At 26.9% G+C, this 16,484-nt stretch overlaps 1 protein-coding gene across 1 annotated transcript; it reads left to right on the top strand.

Moving 5' to 3' along the window:
* The first annotated feature begins 12,367 nt into the window (after nt 1–12,367).
* LOC135923945 (uncharacterized) lies at nt 12,368–15,566 on the top strand. The gene is made up of 5 exons (XM_065458972.1): nt 12,368–12,580; nt 13,666–13,886; nt 14,258–14,597; nt 14,834–15,232; nt 15,281–15,566. The coding sequence occupies exons 1-5, from the start codon at nt 12,491–12,493 to the stop codon at nt 15,341–15,343; spliced, it is 1,113 nt and encodes a 370-aa protein (XP_065315044.1). The 5' UTR covers nt 12,368–12,490; the 3' UTR covers nt 15,344–15,566.
* Nucleotides 15,567–16,484: the final 918 nt, after the last annotated feature.

A 16,484-nucleotide genomic window follows, 5' to 3' on the forward strand; every position in this document is an offset into this window, starting at 1 on the left:
TCATATTAGATTATTATTTTTGAATCGAATAATAAAAACATTATTCGATTTCATTCACCTAATATTCGATTCAATTCGAAAATTAAATTCTTTAAAAATATTTTTTAAAAAGAAAAAATGGATTATGAATGTGGAAAAAGTAAAAAAATAAATAAAAACTTCCGCGAGTATGAATAATTACGAATATTTACAAATTATTTTGTATAATTTGTTCACATAATATATAACAAATTATTCGACTGATAATCTATTTTCTTTATTCATATTCGATTCGTTTGTTCGCATTTTGAATAAAATCGAATAATTTTTTTGGGTATAGATTGAAATAAATATATATTTTTTAATAATTATCACCCCCATTAAATGTAGGGTTGGCAAAAATCCTGATATAATTTTTTTTAAAAATTTATATCGTGATTTATATTCATGATAACTAAATATTAGATATCTCTAAAAAAATAGTTATAGATTTTTAAAAAAATATCCTTTTAGAGTATGATATAAGTTAAGCTTGCAATATAAAGTGTTTAAGAAAATATTTGTTCAATATTTAGAATAATCATGCACAGATCAATCCGATCTGAACAATTCGGAGAGGCATTTTCTCATATTTCCGTTCTAAATTGCTAAAAATGGTTTGGGAATATGGATGATATTTCTTCGATTTTTAGCGATTTTTTAAAAAAATAAAACATAATTCAAATTCAATGTTTACTTCCCTTGCATCAATTAATATTAATTTCAAATTTACCTTAAGAATTTTATAGGAGATATAAGCGATATTTCCCATTTTTAGCGATTTAGAATCTATCTCTTTTCTCAACTAGGTTAGATTCTGACTTTGATTTTAACATTTATTTTAAGACTTATATAGAAATTTCAATTTTTGTAGCGATCTTCTAAATTATGTTAATTTAATCATTAACTTTCCCTATTCCAGATTGTTTTTATTTATTAAACCTCTACAAGGTGACCTCTTAAGTGTGACTATTATATTAGGACCAATTTAAAGCGGTTAATTTTTTTAAAAAAGCTTAAGTGACATTGTAGGTTTTTTTATTTTTATGTTAATATTAACGCGTTAATTTTTTTTCACACATGTAAAAAAAATAGTCACTTATTAAACACGCTGGAATGCTCTCACTCAATTCACTATTACTCTTCTACCAACCCTAAACTACAAAATATAACCGACGAAACTATTAAATTTGAAAAATCCGACCCCAATCAAACTCTTCCATCGAATGACAAATGTCTATTATCAGAAGCGTTTTTCTATTGGAATTACTTGATAAATAAGCTAGCCAGATACCTAACTGGTCAAAGTGACGTGTTAATATCACGGTACATGGAGAGTATCATGCCTATTAATATTTCTGTTTTGGTGGATTTTTTCGAGAGGTATGTATTTATTTGCATAAATAATAATATATTACATTTGTTTTTAAATACTAATATCGTTCTCTAAATCTCCATCTTTATTCGGAAATTTCAACTTTTCTGTTATACCGCCTTTCCCATTTCAGATCCCATGAATTCGTGTTAAATCTGATTCGTGGTTTTAATGTTTTAAAATTTATTAGGATTTTTCGTTTATAATATAATAAATAAGGGTTACTTAATTTATGGCAATGTTTTTTAAAAAAAAATCAACTGTCTTGTAAAATGATTTTAGAAAAAATATAGACAAAACTTTCGCAGCATTCACAATTATTAAATGTATTTGATCATTATATTTTGTTCGTATATAACCTATCAATCAAATATTATTATGTATTTTTGAACCAAAAAAATAATGACAGCAATAATAATATATTCTTTTTATTTTGAAAAAAGAACATGCGAGATTATATTATTTTCTAAAAAGGGGTGTACCGATAGCACTTTTTGGAGCCGATCCGATATTTTCGATATTAAATTGATATCGGCTGATTACCTATCCGATATCATATCTAATTTTGTATTCTGTAAAGATACCAAAAGTTTTAATTTTTAGTATACTTTTTATTAGTTTAACATCTATAATTTAACTATACCATAACTTTTGTAATATATAAAATATTTTTATTGTTAAATCATTTTTATATAATAAGTAATAACATTAATCTATATACATAATAAGTAATAAACAAATATATTTTGAAATTTGAAATAAATATTTGAAATAATATATAATATTAATATATCGAAGATTTCTTTTTAGAAATACTTTCCAATTTATCAGAGATCAACCTGCGGCGATGGTAACTGTCAATATCACCAGCTTCACTAAAAACAGATTCTGAAGAGATTCTTGCACAGTTTTATAAACAGAATGCGCAAAAAATAACAATATAGCAGAATGTTAATTAATTATTATTTTTTTTTAAAAAATAAACATAAAAATGGATTTCGATTTTATTTATAAAAATAAATGATTTTAGGTATAACTTTTTTAAAATATTTATAACATTTTATTTTTGTTAAACATTTATATCGGATCTGAAATTTTTATAAAATTGGTCGATAACCGATAATTTAAAATGGGTGGAATATCGACCCGATCCGATAAAAAATGTATATCCCTATTTTAAACATTTAATAAAAATGTATAGTTATTTTGTCTATTAAAATATATTTGATACTTGAAATAAATAATATGATAGATACTGAGAAAAATGAACTGCGAAATTTTGAGACTAAGAAGTCCTCATAGACGCCAACATCATGAGGGCAGCGGTATCAAATTCTTTTTATAAATTTACAGCTCCCTTATACCCCCTCTATAAAACCCTTATGAAATATTCAAATTTACATAAGGATTCCCATTAAAATATTAGTACAAATTGGAATATTAAAATCGACCCTTTTGTGACTTAAAACACTTTGTAATTATAAATAGACTTGGAAAATAATATTAAATTTTATTTTGTAAGATAAGATTTTTATGCAAATTATGATAATTTAATGATTGATTAACATTAAATTCATAATTAACAACAAAAGAACATTTTTCTCTAAAATTGCTTTGTTCTTTGCTTGTGGTCCTAAGGCTCGGGCCAGCCTCAGTATACTAGTATTAAATTTTAACATCATTTTGAGTTTACTTAGTTGTTGGAGAAGATTTCTTCTAAATTCTAATATAAGAGATTGAATTTAGTTTAATAAAAAAATGGTATATATCAATATCACATTTGGCAAATGTCCCACGTGAATCACGGACAAAAACGACATTAACAAAAATACTCCTAATTTTCGAAAAATTTAAATGATTATTTTAAAAAGGGGGTAATTTTTTAAAATACCCCCCCCCCCCCACTTTTAACGTTTAAATTTTTTTCTTTCAAAATTGGGTTTTTTAGGAATATTTTTGTCGTGATTCGTCCTGTGAAATAGTTAGTCAAACCTCGGATTCCGGTATAGTTTTAATATGTATCATCGCAGAGTATAAAAATATATTTATAGTATTTTAGTTAATAGATCAATCACACCATAAAAGGCAAATAAAGGATTATTTTAAAGTATATTTTAACATTTTATTGGTGATATGGGAGAATACAGTATTGAGGTATTGAAGGATTAATTTATCGAAACAAAGTGGACATAGAACACTAATACTCAAACGACATATACAAAGTAGTTTTTGTGCAGGGTCAGAACAGGGCCGGCCATTTCTTTTTATATTCGAAATTTTACTTTAATAATTTAACTAAAAATTCATATTTATATTGCAGTTACGTGGAATGCTCTTTTATTTCTCCCATTAAAAATAACAATCCATTATCGTCATCGAATGAAGATTCCCTCATTCTAAATAACGCAAAAATAAATTTCGTAGTTAAACAATGTTTGATAACTTTCCACTTGATGGATAAAACCGAAGAAGCCGGAAGGTAGCTTATATAATTTTTTTTATAACTAACGCTTTTACAATTTTTTTTAACATAATTTGTATTAATTTTTTTTAAAAGGAAACGACTTTTAAAATCACTCAAAACGCTAATTCCCAAATTGTGTTCCTACTGTTATGATTACACGAACACCTATCTGTCCGATGAAACCTGTGCCAATCTCATCCGAACATTCGTTACCTTCAGTCATAGTAACGATAGTTGCGAAAATCAGGCCAACAGTTCTAAAAATCGACCCTCCTTATCCGCAAAAGAAAGCTTTAGTAATGGAGTAATAGATGCTGCCATGAGTGAAGGCGATATTGAATCTTTACTTGATGAAAGTAGTATTTGGGTGAGTATTTTATTTGATAAACCTCAAAAAGACAAATAATCATTTTTATTTAATTGTTATATTTTAAAAAGTAAACCCGTTAAAAAAATTTGTAAGCTAAAATGAAAATTAAGTATAAACGAATTAAATTTATATTTGAAAAAAATATATCTCGATTATATGTGAATATAATTTTAAAAACATTTTCTTTCCCGACACTAATTAAATTGAGTGTAGATAAATTTTATTATTAGAAAGTCACCATGCCGCTGAAACTTAGATGAATCTATGATATATTAATAAATAATTATTTAACAACAAATAACTCCACTTGAAAACTAGTCAATATTAATGCTTTAAATGTTATTTCAAAAAGGAAACGCGTTACTTCTTACATTTGAAAAATAACGCGTTACTCGTTACTTTGTGGAAATAGGAAAGCGTTTCTCGTTATTCAAAAAATGTCACACGTTACTCGTTATAAAAAATGACTAAATATTACATACAAATTTTCTTTTTATTTATTATTCTTCCTCATAGACAATAAAATAAAATTATGGAAAAATAATGTATGATAAGATAAGTTCTTTTGTAATAATCTTTTATTTATTTTTGACAACAATTGGTTTTCAAAATTTTGATCAGATAAGCTCAGCACTAATTTCGCTGTGTTAAACATAGAGAATTATTATTGAGGATTTTTATCTTATTTTCAAAAATACTTATTAGAAGTAATAGATGGGAATCAGTATAATTTTGAAGTAAAACAATGACTTTATTTTAAATAGTGGTTCTTTTATAGCCAAAACTTAATATGTTAATTTCTTATACAAAGTCGTAAAAGAGTATATTTAAATTATAAAATAAAAACTTAAACAAAGATAATATTTAAAATATATGATAAAAAAAAACTATTCATATAAAGCGTAATAAATTATAAGGCGTATGTACATTAATAAACCTTAGAACGTTATAAATATCCGCAGTTATTCTAGCACCATTATTAAAACGGGAGCCTTTAGGGCCCTTTTCAAAATTAAAACAAGGGTTTAAAGATAACTTAGTAAATGAGGAATTAATTAAAAACGTTTTAAGATAAAGTTACGGTATGTATAAAGAATTTCAGAGACCAAATAAAATCAACCCAATTGGTTACCCGCAAAGAGATCGAGCTAGTCCTACGACATATATTGTACGATCGCCTGGATAGAGAAAATACATATAAATCACTTACGAAATAGATTTATCACGAATAAGGAGATTACGGCTAACCAAGAAAATATAAGGGAAAAGTATGCTGATCTCTCAACCAGAATCAATTACCTACAACGGAATTACAGATGACGAATGAACATCATGCTAAAATAAAAGAAAAGTTTTCACGTTACCCGACAAGAAACCGAAAACCACCGGAAAGATTTTTGCCAAACGAAGAATAATGTTATATTTGGAAACTTTTCGTTATTTGAATATGATATTTATTGTATTATATTAACGTTCTAAGTTTTATTATTGTACATACACCTTATATGAATAGTTTTCTTAAATATTATCTTAACATTGTTAAAGTTTTTATCTGATAATTTTATACTTTTTTATAACATTTTTTTATAACATTGTATAAGAAATTAACATATTAAATGTTGTTCAAAAAAGAACCAGCATTTAAAATAAAGTCATTGTTTTACTTCAAAACTGATTCAAATTCCATTACCTCCCAGTCTTAACAAACAAATCTTCTTCAATTTTTATCTTTATCGGAAATTAATCTGAATTCATATTTTTACCTTTAGATGTCTTTTTAGATTTGAGTTGATGGTTATCAAGGTTGAAATATTTGAATTAGGGCACAATCTGTTATAGCCGTAGCCAGGAGGGCGAGGGGTAAATCCCTACCCTGGAATGCCTATCCTCTTAAATATCTTAAGATAATAAAAATTTACCCCCCCCCCCCCCCCTACGCCCCTCCTAACAAATCACTATTTACAAGAATTTGAATAACTTAAAATACCACTTTAATTAAAAAAATTTTAAAAAAAGGAAACAGTTATATTTATAGAAATCTAAATTAGCCAAAGGCCTACAATAAGTGAAACTAAAGACCTCCAATGAAAATATGTAGGAAATCCCCACATAATATTCCCCTCCCCCTTTTGCAAAATTCTGGCCACACCTATGCAATCTACAGTTACTAAGTGTAGACTTCGTGCCTTTAATTTTCTTGTGTAAAAAATGTTTCGTGCTGGGGCCAGGTCAGAGTTAAATCATCTTCATCTGATTCTTTATAAAAGAAATTATAATAGAAAATATAAATTAAGATATTTGCTGTATAAAATTTAACAACAAAAATGTAATTAATAAAATTAAAATGAAGAACTTTTGTGATTGATCTGAATTAAAACTCAGCTTAAATTACTTATAAAATTTAAGAAATATATAATGAAATAAAAAATATTTTTTAGGAAAAAATTTAAAGTAACATTTTGCGTTACCGTCAGTTACTCAAAAAAAACCGAAACTCATTCATTTAGTAACGATGTTACTTTACAGTACTAATCAATACTTTACATATTTATCTAAATTATAAACATGGCCTGAAGTTTGGCCCACGCAAAAAGATTTTTAAGGTCTGGACAACGTATGCCTAATATTTTTGCGAGCCAGTTTGGCACATTTTTTTTTAAAATAAGAAATTAGGCAAATTATGTCTTTTTCTTTTAGAAAAAAATTATCACGGGATGGGGCTGGCAGTTGGTACAAAATTGTTTAATGGGTAGACAAAAAAAATTGAGGGCCAGGCTGAGAAACCTTTTCAAAAATTTTTTCAGTTTGTGTAAAGAAAAATAAAAGTAGAATAATCAATTTCTGAAAAGGACAAGTAAATTCGTTAGGAAGGTCATTAAGATACTGCACAGCGTCAAAATACAAATGGCATGTGAAGCTTTTTTATTTCTCCTTAACACCAAATACTAATTGATACGTATAATTAATTAGTTAAGACCCTAGGTTTTGATCCGTGGCAATTATTTTTGCTAATAATCTTCTAAATAGCCCATTGTAATGGGTACCACCACAATGTTAGTGAGATAATCAAGTTTGTTAATAATTGATTCTGCATAGATCAACTTATAGTTATTAATGTTATAATAAAAAAATTTTTTTTTTAAATATAGAAATATAGTGACAAAAACTCTACTGATAAAAAATCGAGCTCATTACTTCTCACGGATTTATTAGAGATCATATCCGAAATTATACAACCCCTAGAAAATGATGACCATTTAAACATGGGTGCAAGTCCTTCTCAAAATGATAACCCGAGTAATAAATATGATAAGCTAGCTGACAATGCACACACAAAGAACCCGAATATTTTGAGAAAAGCTCTGATCATTTTAAAAGAAACCCTTGAAATATATGTAGAGTCTCAAGGAATCAACACCATGAATAACCATTTACGACTGCATAATGAAAGAAATGAAATCGAATTCGAAAGGGATAAATTTGGTCATCTTAAACAAAATAGATTTGAATTACAGCTTCTAAAACCACTTTACCAGGAGTTGATTGTGCCAGGAATCAGTTGGAATAGTGGAGGTACCCTTTTTCTCTCTAAATTTTGTAATTTATTTAAATTAGATATATAAATTAAATATCAAAAGCAAAACTTTACGAAATTTATTTTTCTTATTTACTCACACATAACCAAGGAGCTATCAATTTTTTAAGTCAAATAAATAAAAGATTCTTGATTCATCAGGCAGTACTTACAAATTTAAGACTAATTTTCTAATGTATTTATATTTTATTTAAGAGTAAGATTTGTCTAGGAACTAACTAGAATAATGATTTAGCGGAATTAAGGCTCTTTAATTCTAAATCAAAATTCTTATAAATGCATCATATATATTTTAAATGCTCAAAAAATTCATACAAATTGTAAAATGAACCAAACTTCTATTTAGTTTTGAAATAAAATATATGATTATAAAATATTATTGTTAACAACATTCTCAAATTTTTTTATCATCTAATTAACTCTTTTTTATTGCTACACTAAAAAAAATCTTTCAATTGGTAAGCTGGAAGATAAAGTAGTGTTATACTTTATGAATAATACATATTAGAATTATCCTTAGATATGGTAAAATCGCACTCACTTTTTTAAGCAATCTTTGATGGATGTTAATATTTATATCAATACTTTTGAAGGGAATTGAAAACATATAATATTAAATCTTTCGATTTTTTTCTTGCTTCCCTTTAGTAATATTTGTAAACTTTGAAAGTTCGTCGGCTAATCGTTATGTCAACTCTTTTTTCTTTCTTTAAATTTTGTGACATTTGAAGCCAATTTTATTCAAGTTTGAAAAAAAAAATTCCTGATGCATCACTCATATTAATTGTAACCATATTTCCATCATTGGAATATAGGCTCGGACAGATATTTAATAAATATATTACAAAAAAATAGGATTAAAATTGAATATTTTCAATATATATAGCTTAAACTTAATTAGATAGTAGAGGTTAGTATCACTGTAGGGCACGCCGCTATTGTTAATAAATTATGAACATTGATTGAGTTGACAGACCTTTTTTTAAAAAAAAATCACTGGGGGCGTTTAGAAGTTTAGCTTGAATCACAGTAAATTTTAAAAAGTAATATCTTTATAAACTTAACCTCTAACACATTTTACCCAAGAATTCAAAAATTTTCACAAATTTATCAAAAAATTGAATATACTATTATTTTTTCAAAATTTCGAACATTTTATTATTTATAAAAATAATCCATGATTTTTTTGGGAGTGATAAAAATTTTGCCTTTCGAAGTTATCGGGCTAGAAAATAATTAAATGTCAAATGATAGTTGAGCTTGAATTTTTTTATAGCGTAAGCTGGGTGGGTCGGTAATTAAACATTAGCCCGCGCCCACCTCTACTATATGTTATATGCAGCATTTTTATATTTAACTATATATTCAAATTTTTTTATCAATTCATTTATTTTCTGGCGACAAGAATCCAACAAGCGGGTATCATATAGAGATTCATTTTCTCCCAATTTGAGAGGAATAGCTTTTGAATGTCTTGGTCTTTTCTGCATATCGGACCTTGATTTAGCTTTTCAAAATTATCGGCTTTTTATCGAGGTTAATAAAATTTAATTCAATAATTTTTGTGAAGAATTAATGTGGAAATTTTTTAAGTATAAAAAATAAGAAAAAGAATGCCTGACATACTATATAATAATTTACTTAAACTGAGCGCTTATAAAAATGTCATTGACTGCACGCATCGCAACTAGCCAATTACGACTAACTCAAATATATTACGCAAGCCTGAAGATTTTGCTCATAGTTGGCACAAAGGTTTGGACATCTATTAACGAAATCTCGAGGCTTATGAAATATTATTTTCTGGTTAATATATTGCTCAAATTGAGTGTCATTTAATAACACCAATTGCATCGATTTTATGTAAATCGGTAATTTAATGTCAAACTCACGATGTATCGATATTTTTTTCGGATCCGATCAGGCCGATATTTTTAGGTTTTTAAAATATCGGTTATCGGCCGATATTATAAAATTTTCCTATCCGAAAAAATGGCATCTTAATTTTTAAAATTTGTAGATAGTTTTATACTATAAAAATATGATGTTATAAAAAAAAATTTAAAAGTTTTATTTTTTTATATCAGACTGCGTCCAAAATCTTAAAAATATAAAAAAATAACATAAGCTATTTTTAATGTAAAAATAAAATGGTGTTCAATTTCATTATTCGGTATTTATTCCAATTTTTTTTTTAAAAAATAAAAATTTATTCGAAATTTTTATAGAAAATTAGTAAGTACAATTTTTAAAGCTGTTAATTTTTATAAATTTACTAACCCAAACGATTATAGCCTTTTATATTAAAATATTTTTTAGTGTCAAAATATAATTTTATGGAAAGCATAAGAGTGCACAAGAACTGGTGCAAAAATGACTTAAAATTCAGAGATTCTATAGAAAATAGGAAAATTTGAGAGGAAATTGGAAAAACATATAACATGAATTATGATCACTATGTTCAGTCATAATCTTCAAATATTATATAATAAATAACTAATAATTGAATCATATCAAGCATTTTAGTTATTTTAATTTTTATTTTTTTAAAACTTAAATGTGTCCAAAGTGTTTTGTTATCAATTTGCGAAAATTTTATAATTTTAAGGATTTTTTAAAAACATTTTGGACGCAGTCTAAATTAAATCGAAATCCATTTTTATGTTTATTTTTTTTATTAATGGGTAATAAATAATTAATACTATATTGTTTTTTTTGCGTATTCTCTTTATGAAAGTGTGCCATAATTTTAACATTATCTTTTGTTTTATTTTTATAACATTACATAAAATTTTCGTGTTTTAAATAAATAAAATATTTTTTAATGGCTTACTGTACGCTATAATAGATTTTTTAAAATTGGATTTAGCCAATGGCGCTAATATCAAATATATATCATTTTTTAAGGGTAATTAAATTATAAATAGTTTTAGGCAAAGATCAACACGACCTTAAAACTTGGACTGGGCAACTTGCGCAAAATATTTTTTCAGGCTGGGCAATTTGTTTGTGCAAAATTTATCATCAAGTTGGCACTGATTATTTTAAAAACCTTAAATAATGCAAATTTTTCATAAAAAAATATTTATGGGAGGGGCTGAAAAATCTAATGGTCTGGGCTTTGCTAATTTTTAGTTTTCGGGCTACTATGCAAGTGGCTGTTTATGAAATGTAATGTTGTCTAAAAAATGATTTAAGAAAAATTAGTATGGATAATTTTTATTATATTATTATACAGTAAATATATTTATATTATTCATGATACATGGTTTCTCATTCAAAAAAAGAAATAGTCCAAGCAAATTTTTTTGATTTGGATTTTTACCTCACTTGAATGGAAAACCTTGTAACACACATTAAGTTATACGATTACCAAATAATTTTTAAATAAGGCGTTAAAAATGGATGACGACACCAACGTGAAGATAATTGCTGCCACGTATATTTTTGACATAGCTGTCCTCTATCCTGGTCTAGTAAGATCGCATAAATTATCGACACCTGCTCTAGCCTTGGAGAATAATTTTAACCCTATAGGTTTGGTAATCGATAATATAAAACATAATGGTTTCCCAACTTTTCTTTTTATTGTTCTTAAAAAAAATAAGAAATCCACTACGAGGAATTCTATTTTTATTATGAAACAAACTTTATATTACCACAAATAAAATTTATTAATTAGCATAGAAAATATCCCGGGCCCGACCTGGATCTTATTTATTTGGATCCGGGCAATAATAGTCAGTTATACCATTTTTAAAAATATATATAAGTATAACGTATTTATTTAAAAAAAATGAGTTAAATATATTTATATCAAATAAAATTTACTTGTAGCATTGCATTTATTTTAAGCGCGATTCGCTCAAGCGATGCTAAATTTTTCCCTATATTTTTCCCTATTAGACATTCATAAGACAGATGGCAAATGCAACTCAATTCTGGGAGCCCCTCTAGACTTTTATCTAGATATATTAGAGGTAAATATTATGGAAAATGATCCATATATTTATTATTTTTTTAAAAAATAAGTAAATATTAGAATCGTTATTGAAAAATATGTGAAAATAAATTTAAAAATAACAGAATTCCACTGAATCAGATGATTGTAACTAGAGGTCTGCAATGGGCGGGTTTTTAGCCAAAAAGTTCGCTCACTCGTTGTTTGGGATTTTTTTAACGCTCGCCCACTCACTTATAATTTTTGCCCGCCCATTTTTCTATAAATTTTGTTTAACCCGCACGTTTTATGTTTAAAAATTAGTTTAAGTGTTTGAAGTGGTCCGGTCCAGTTCGATCTCATCTGACTATTGGGTGTGACGGGGCAGTCCGGTCTGACAACACTGTTTTATATATCAGTCTTACCGAAGACCGATTAAAAAGATAATAGTTTACTATAAATTGCTTTTTAAATAATGTACATAAACATGAACACATAAAACATGATTATTTAATGCCTAACACTTTATAATATCTCATTCATCGTTTATTCTTCCGTTTCATTCATTCGTCAAATAATTTAATTTGTATTATATTTTTAGAAATTGAAATCATAGAAGATGATAATATTATTGAATCACCCTTTCTTCTGTGAGTGAAAGAATAACATTTAGAAAATAGTATTAATAGTGGAAATGAAAATAATTCGATCAAATTCAAATTTGAAAGATGTTAAATTATATAAATTTTTTAGAAAAGATAATTCTGGGAAAACATGTAAAATATATCTCCAGATATTTCCCAATTCTTCAAGCACAAGTAAATTATGTATATATATATCAAATTGAAAGCTCAAAAAAATATATGAATAAAAATTTCATCAAATAAACCTACTTATAGTTATCTGGGAACCAATATTAAAAACCCAAGATTAACGAAATATTGTATTGATATTGGGTCTAAAATAGTGGTATTGGTTTAAATAATAATTTCTTATATTGGTATTTGTTTAAGTTCAAATTATTAATTAAAAGAATAGAAATAGTAATTTAAAAAACACGGTTTTAAATAATCATTATCATAAAAACAAGACTGAACCAACTCTCTAAATTTTACTGAATCAATTCTAGCCAAAATAGTAATGAACAATCTCCCACAGCAGGCTGCATCAGTAGCATATGAACTGATCTTTTCTAAAGCTAGTGATAAAATAACAAAAAAGCGAAGTAGAATGAATCCAAAGATGGTTCAATATCTAATGACACTTGAAACATGGATAAAAAATGGAATAATTTTTGATTTTTTAGAAGATAATTAGAATATTTATATATATAAATCCGTTGATAACCAAATATCTATTACATTATATATATCAAAAGCAAAAATTAATTAAATATTCAAATCTAATTCAATAAATTTGTAATATTAGGCATTTGTGTTGTATAATATAATAAAAATGATTTGATGATATAATTAAAATTAACACATTTCATTTTAATAAATTTAATGTATAATAAAGCCGTTATAGCTTAAGAAAAGCATTTTTTAGAAGGGACCGGACTGGATCGACGATCCCACGGTCTCGTCTCACTTGAATTAACGGTCCATCAGCTCAGTCTCATTTTTGAAAAAGAGGATCGAACCGGGTGGAGCCGGACCGTTGTAAACGCTAGTTTAAAGCTGGTTTGGCTCATGTTGAAAATATTTTCGAATACCTGACTACGCCCGTCCAAAATATTAACGGGCCTATGTGGGCGGACTAAAAATCCGCCCAATGCAGACCTGTAACCACTTTTATCTTGTTTTGATTAACTAATCATTTTTTGTTGTTCGGACAATTTTTAAATTAAAATTTTATTTATGTAATAATGCTTTCAACGACTATTTAAAAATATAATGTTTAGGACACCACGGGGGACAATTTGCATCAAATTTTAAGCTATCAAATCATCAAAGGTTTTTGCAAACTTTTCCTGTTTAAGAGAACTGCCGATTTCTCCTTATTAAAAATTTTGATCTTACTTAGTTCTAATACCATTGATAATGAAGACACAACACGCAAGACAGTTAAGAACCAGAGCCTTTTGATACAAAAATTTTTAGAGATATTTTCTTATAATACCAAGTATATTCTTTATATTTCTTGAAATATTTTCTTATAATACCAAGTATATTCTTTATATTTCTTGAAATATTTTCTTATAATACCAAGTATATTCTTTATATTTTTTGAAATATATAACCCATTGTATATTTTTTAAAAAAATTAAGTTTGGGATTTTGAAATTAATATGCTACTTAGAAGCCTTTTTTAAAAAAAGGAGGTTTTGCTCAGATACAACATTTAAGCACGCTAAAATTAAAAGTGTTTAGTCCTTCCCTGTGACACTACCAAAGCTTTTAATACATTTCACTATCACCGTATCGAAGTGAATCGTCTTTGGATGGTCGCATTATTCTGATATATTCTGATAAAATATATGATATATTTGGCAGGTTAAATCAACTTTTTGTGACGGCGGTATGTTGCGATATTTTAAAGGACCTTGTATTCCTTGACATACCAACTCAAATATCCAAGACTCCGAATGTAATGGGTAATAATGATGAAGATGGAAATCTTAATGATCCCGAGAATAATATGGAGGTGAATATCCTTTCAAAATATTGTAATGAAAAGGAATTAGACAAAATTAGTGTATACTCTATTCAAATTTTGCGCTTGGTGAATATCGAAAATTTACTGAAGTTTATATCCGATATATGCAATCCTGATAAATTAAAGCCCGAAACAGAATCTGTACACCATTCTTCTCCCGTCATAATAAACACTCAAGTTTTATATATTATAAACAAACTTAAATTATAGTTTTTTTGGTGTAAAAATGTAACACTGGCTAATAAATATTTTAATATATATTACGTTTAATTATCATTACGGAATTAAAATGGAAATATATTTATAAAGGATTTGATTATTTTCTAAAATGAATGATAGCAGTATTTAGACAAAGAAATTATGTTTCAGGTAACAAAAAGAATAATTTCTTCTATTTTTCTTAATAATCAAAGCTTTCTCCCCACGGGTATTTAGCAGAAACCCTGAGCCAACATATGATTCACCTGAACCAGCTTATATTGGATACCGATTACCCCGAGGTGATGGGTGCCAATGCTATAGATGAATATGTTGAGAAATTATCTACGAATCATATCGATAATGATGAATCCCTAAATAATGTAGATTCAACTTTAACCGAGTCTAAAACACACAATGCCACTTTAACCGATGCACTAAGTACCACTTTAACTGAAATCCGAAGTGCCAAAAAGTCTAAAAACGTGCTCGAAGATTACCTTGATAAAATTACTCTAAGATCCCTCGCTAAATTTTTGAGTAACTTAAACTTGAGCCGGGATGCATTTAATTGCCTCATCAAAATTAAAGATGCTTGGGAAAACTTAGATATAGTAATAAATGAAATGTTATTTGTAAAAATAATTTGTCTGTTTTATTAGGAACATTTTAACGACAAACAAGCAAAGAAATGGATTTTAAAGTTTGTGACCAGTTTTAATTAAAGTCTAATCAATAAATAAATCAAACCTTATTCCCCCCCCCACCCCCCACACACACATGAACGAAACATTTATTATTAGAGAGGAAAAAAACTATTTATTAAATTATTTGTAAACATTGTTAATATTTAGTAATTACTTAATACATATACAAATTAGAAATCTAATATGATATTATTCGCTGAATATAAATAATGTATTATTTGATATTTAGAAGAAATAATAAAACGAGAATACAAAAGACGTTATTATATTACTCCGACTTTTTATCTCACTCAAAGTTTCGCTTAATATTTAAAAAATCCAACTTTAAATCTAGTATCTTTTATTATGATTTTTTCAGTAATCAAAAAAAAATAATGCTTCGCATAAGGAAAATACAACAAATTTTATCCAATAGTTTTAAGAATTTAATAATGATGAAAAAATCTACATCTTTTTTAAAAAATATATTTTCCCATATCATATAATCTATTTATTATTATTATCTAATTCCCATATTGTTGGTTGACGGTTGCCTTATAATTATCTATTAAAAATTATGCAAGGCTACGACAGTTATGAGTTTCAATTTAAATTTAATGTTTGTTAGTGTCTATTTATTATAGAACAATTTTATTTCTATTTTGTAACAGTTTATATATTTTTATTAGGGTTGTGGATCCGAATTCGGCTTCAGAAATTTAAAATTGTTTGGTTGGGCATTTTGATACCACAGACCAAACATAGACCGATTTATGGGCAATTCATTGAGCCCGTGGTAATATGGACCCGAGTGGGTTCACACTTCTTTTAGAAAATCTATTTTTGATTATGTTCCTGTTATCAAAATTTCCGCATGGAGTTTAAAATTCTTGAACCCGAATTCGGGTCTACGATCTTGATTTTTTATACATTGTATTACCACTCATGCGATTTGTTCTGCGTTTTTCGACTTTGTGGTTAACCTCTTTCATTTCTTTATGCACATTGTATTTATGAGGTCGTATATTATATTTTATAACATCTTTTGTCATTTTTTTCAAACATGATTGAGTATCTCTGTGGTAAACCAATCTTACCCAACCTTTTCTTCTTTTTAAATATGTGCGGGGAAAGTGTATATATTTTTTTTCAACTTTAAATCGTTTATTGAGCAAGTTAA

This window comes from Gordionus sp. m RMFG-2023, chromosome 2 (genome assembly GCF_954871325.1).
Source record: "Gordionus sp. m RMFG-2023 chromosome 2, tfGorSpeb1-WG-v2, whole genome shotgun sequence".
Classification (NCBI taxonomy): Eukaryota; Metazoa; Nematomorpha; class Gordioida; order Chordodea; family Parachordodidae; genus Gordionus; species Gordionus sp. m RMFG-2023.

What these genes read in the sequence shown, in the direction of transcription:
- LOC135923945 (XM_065458972.1), top strand. Translation starts at nt 12,491, where the DNA reads ATGTTAAATTATATAAATTTTTTAGAAAAGATAATTCTGGGAAAACAT. An exon ending in TCCCAATTCTTCAAGCACAA is followed by an intron (nt 12,581 to 13,665) that starts GTAAATTATGTA and finishes TATAATGTTTAG; the next exon opens with GACACCACGGGGGACAATTT. An exon ending in CCGTCATAATAAACACTCAA is followed by an intron (nt 14,598 to 14,833) that starts GTTTTATATATT and finishes TAATAATCAAAG; the next exon opens with CTTTCTCCCCACGGGTATTT.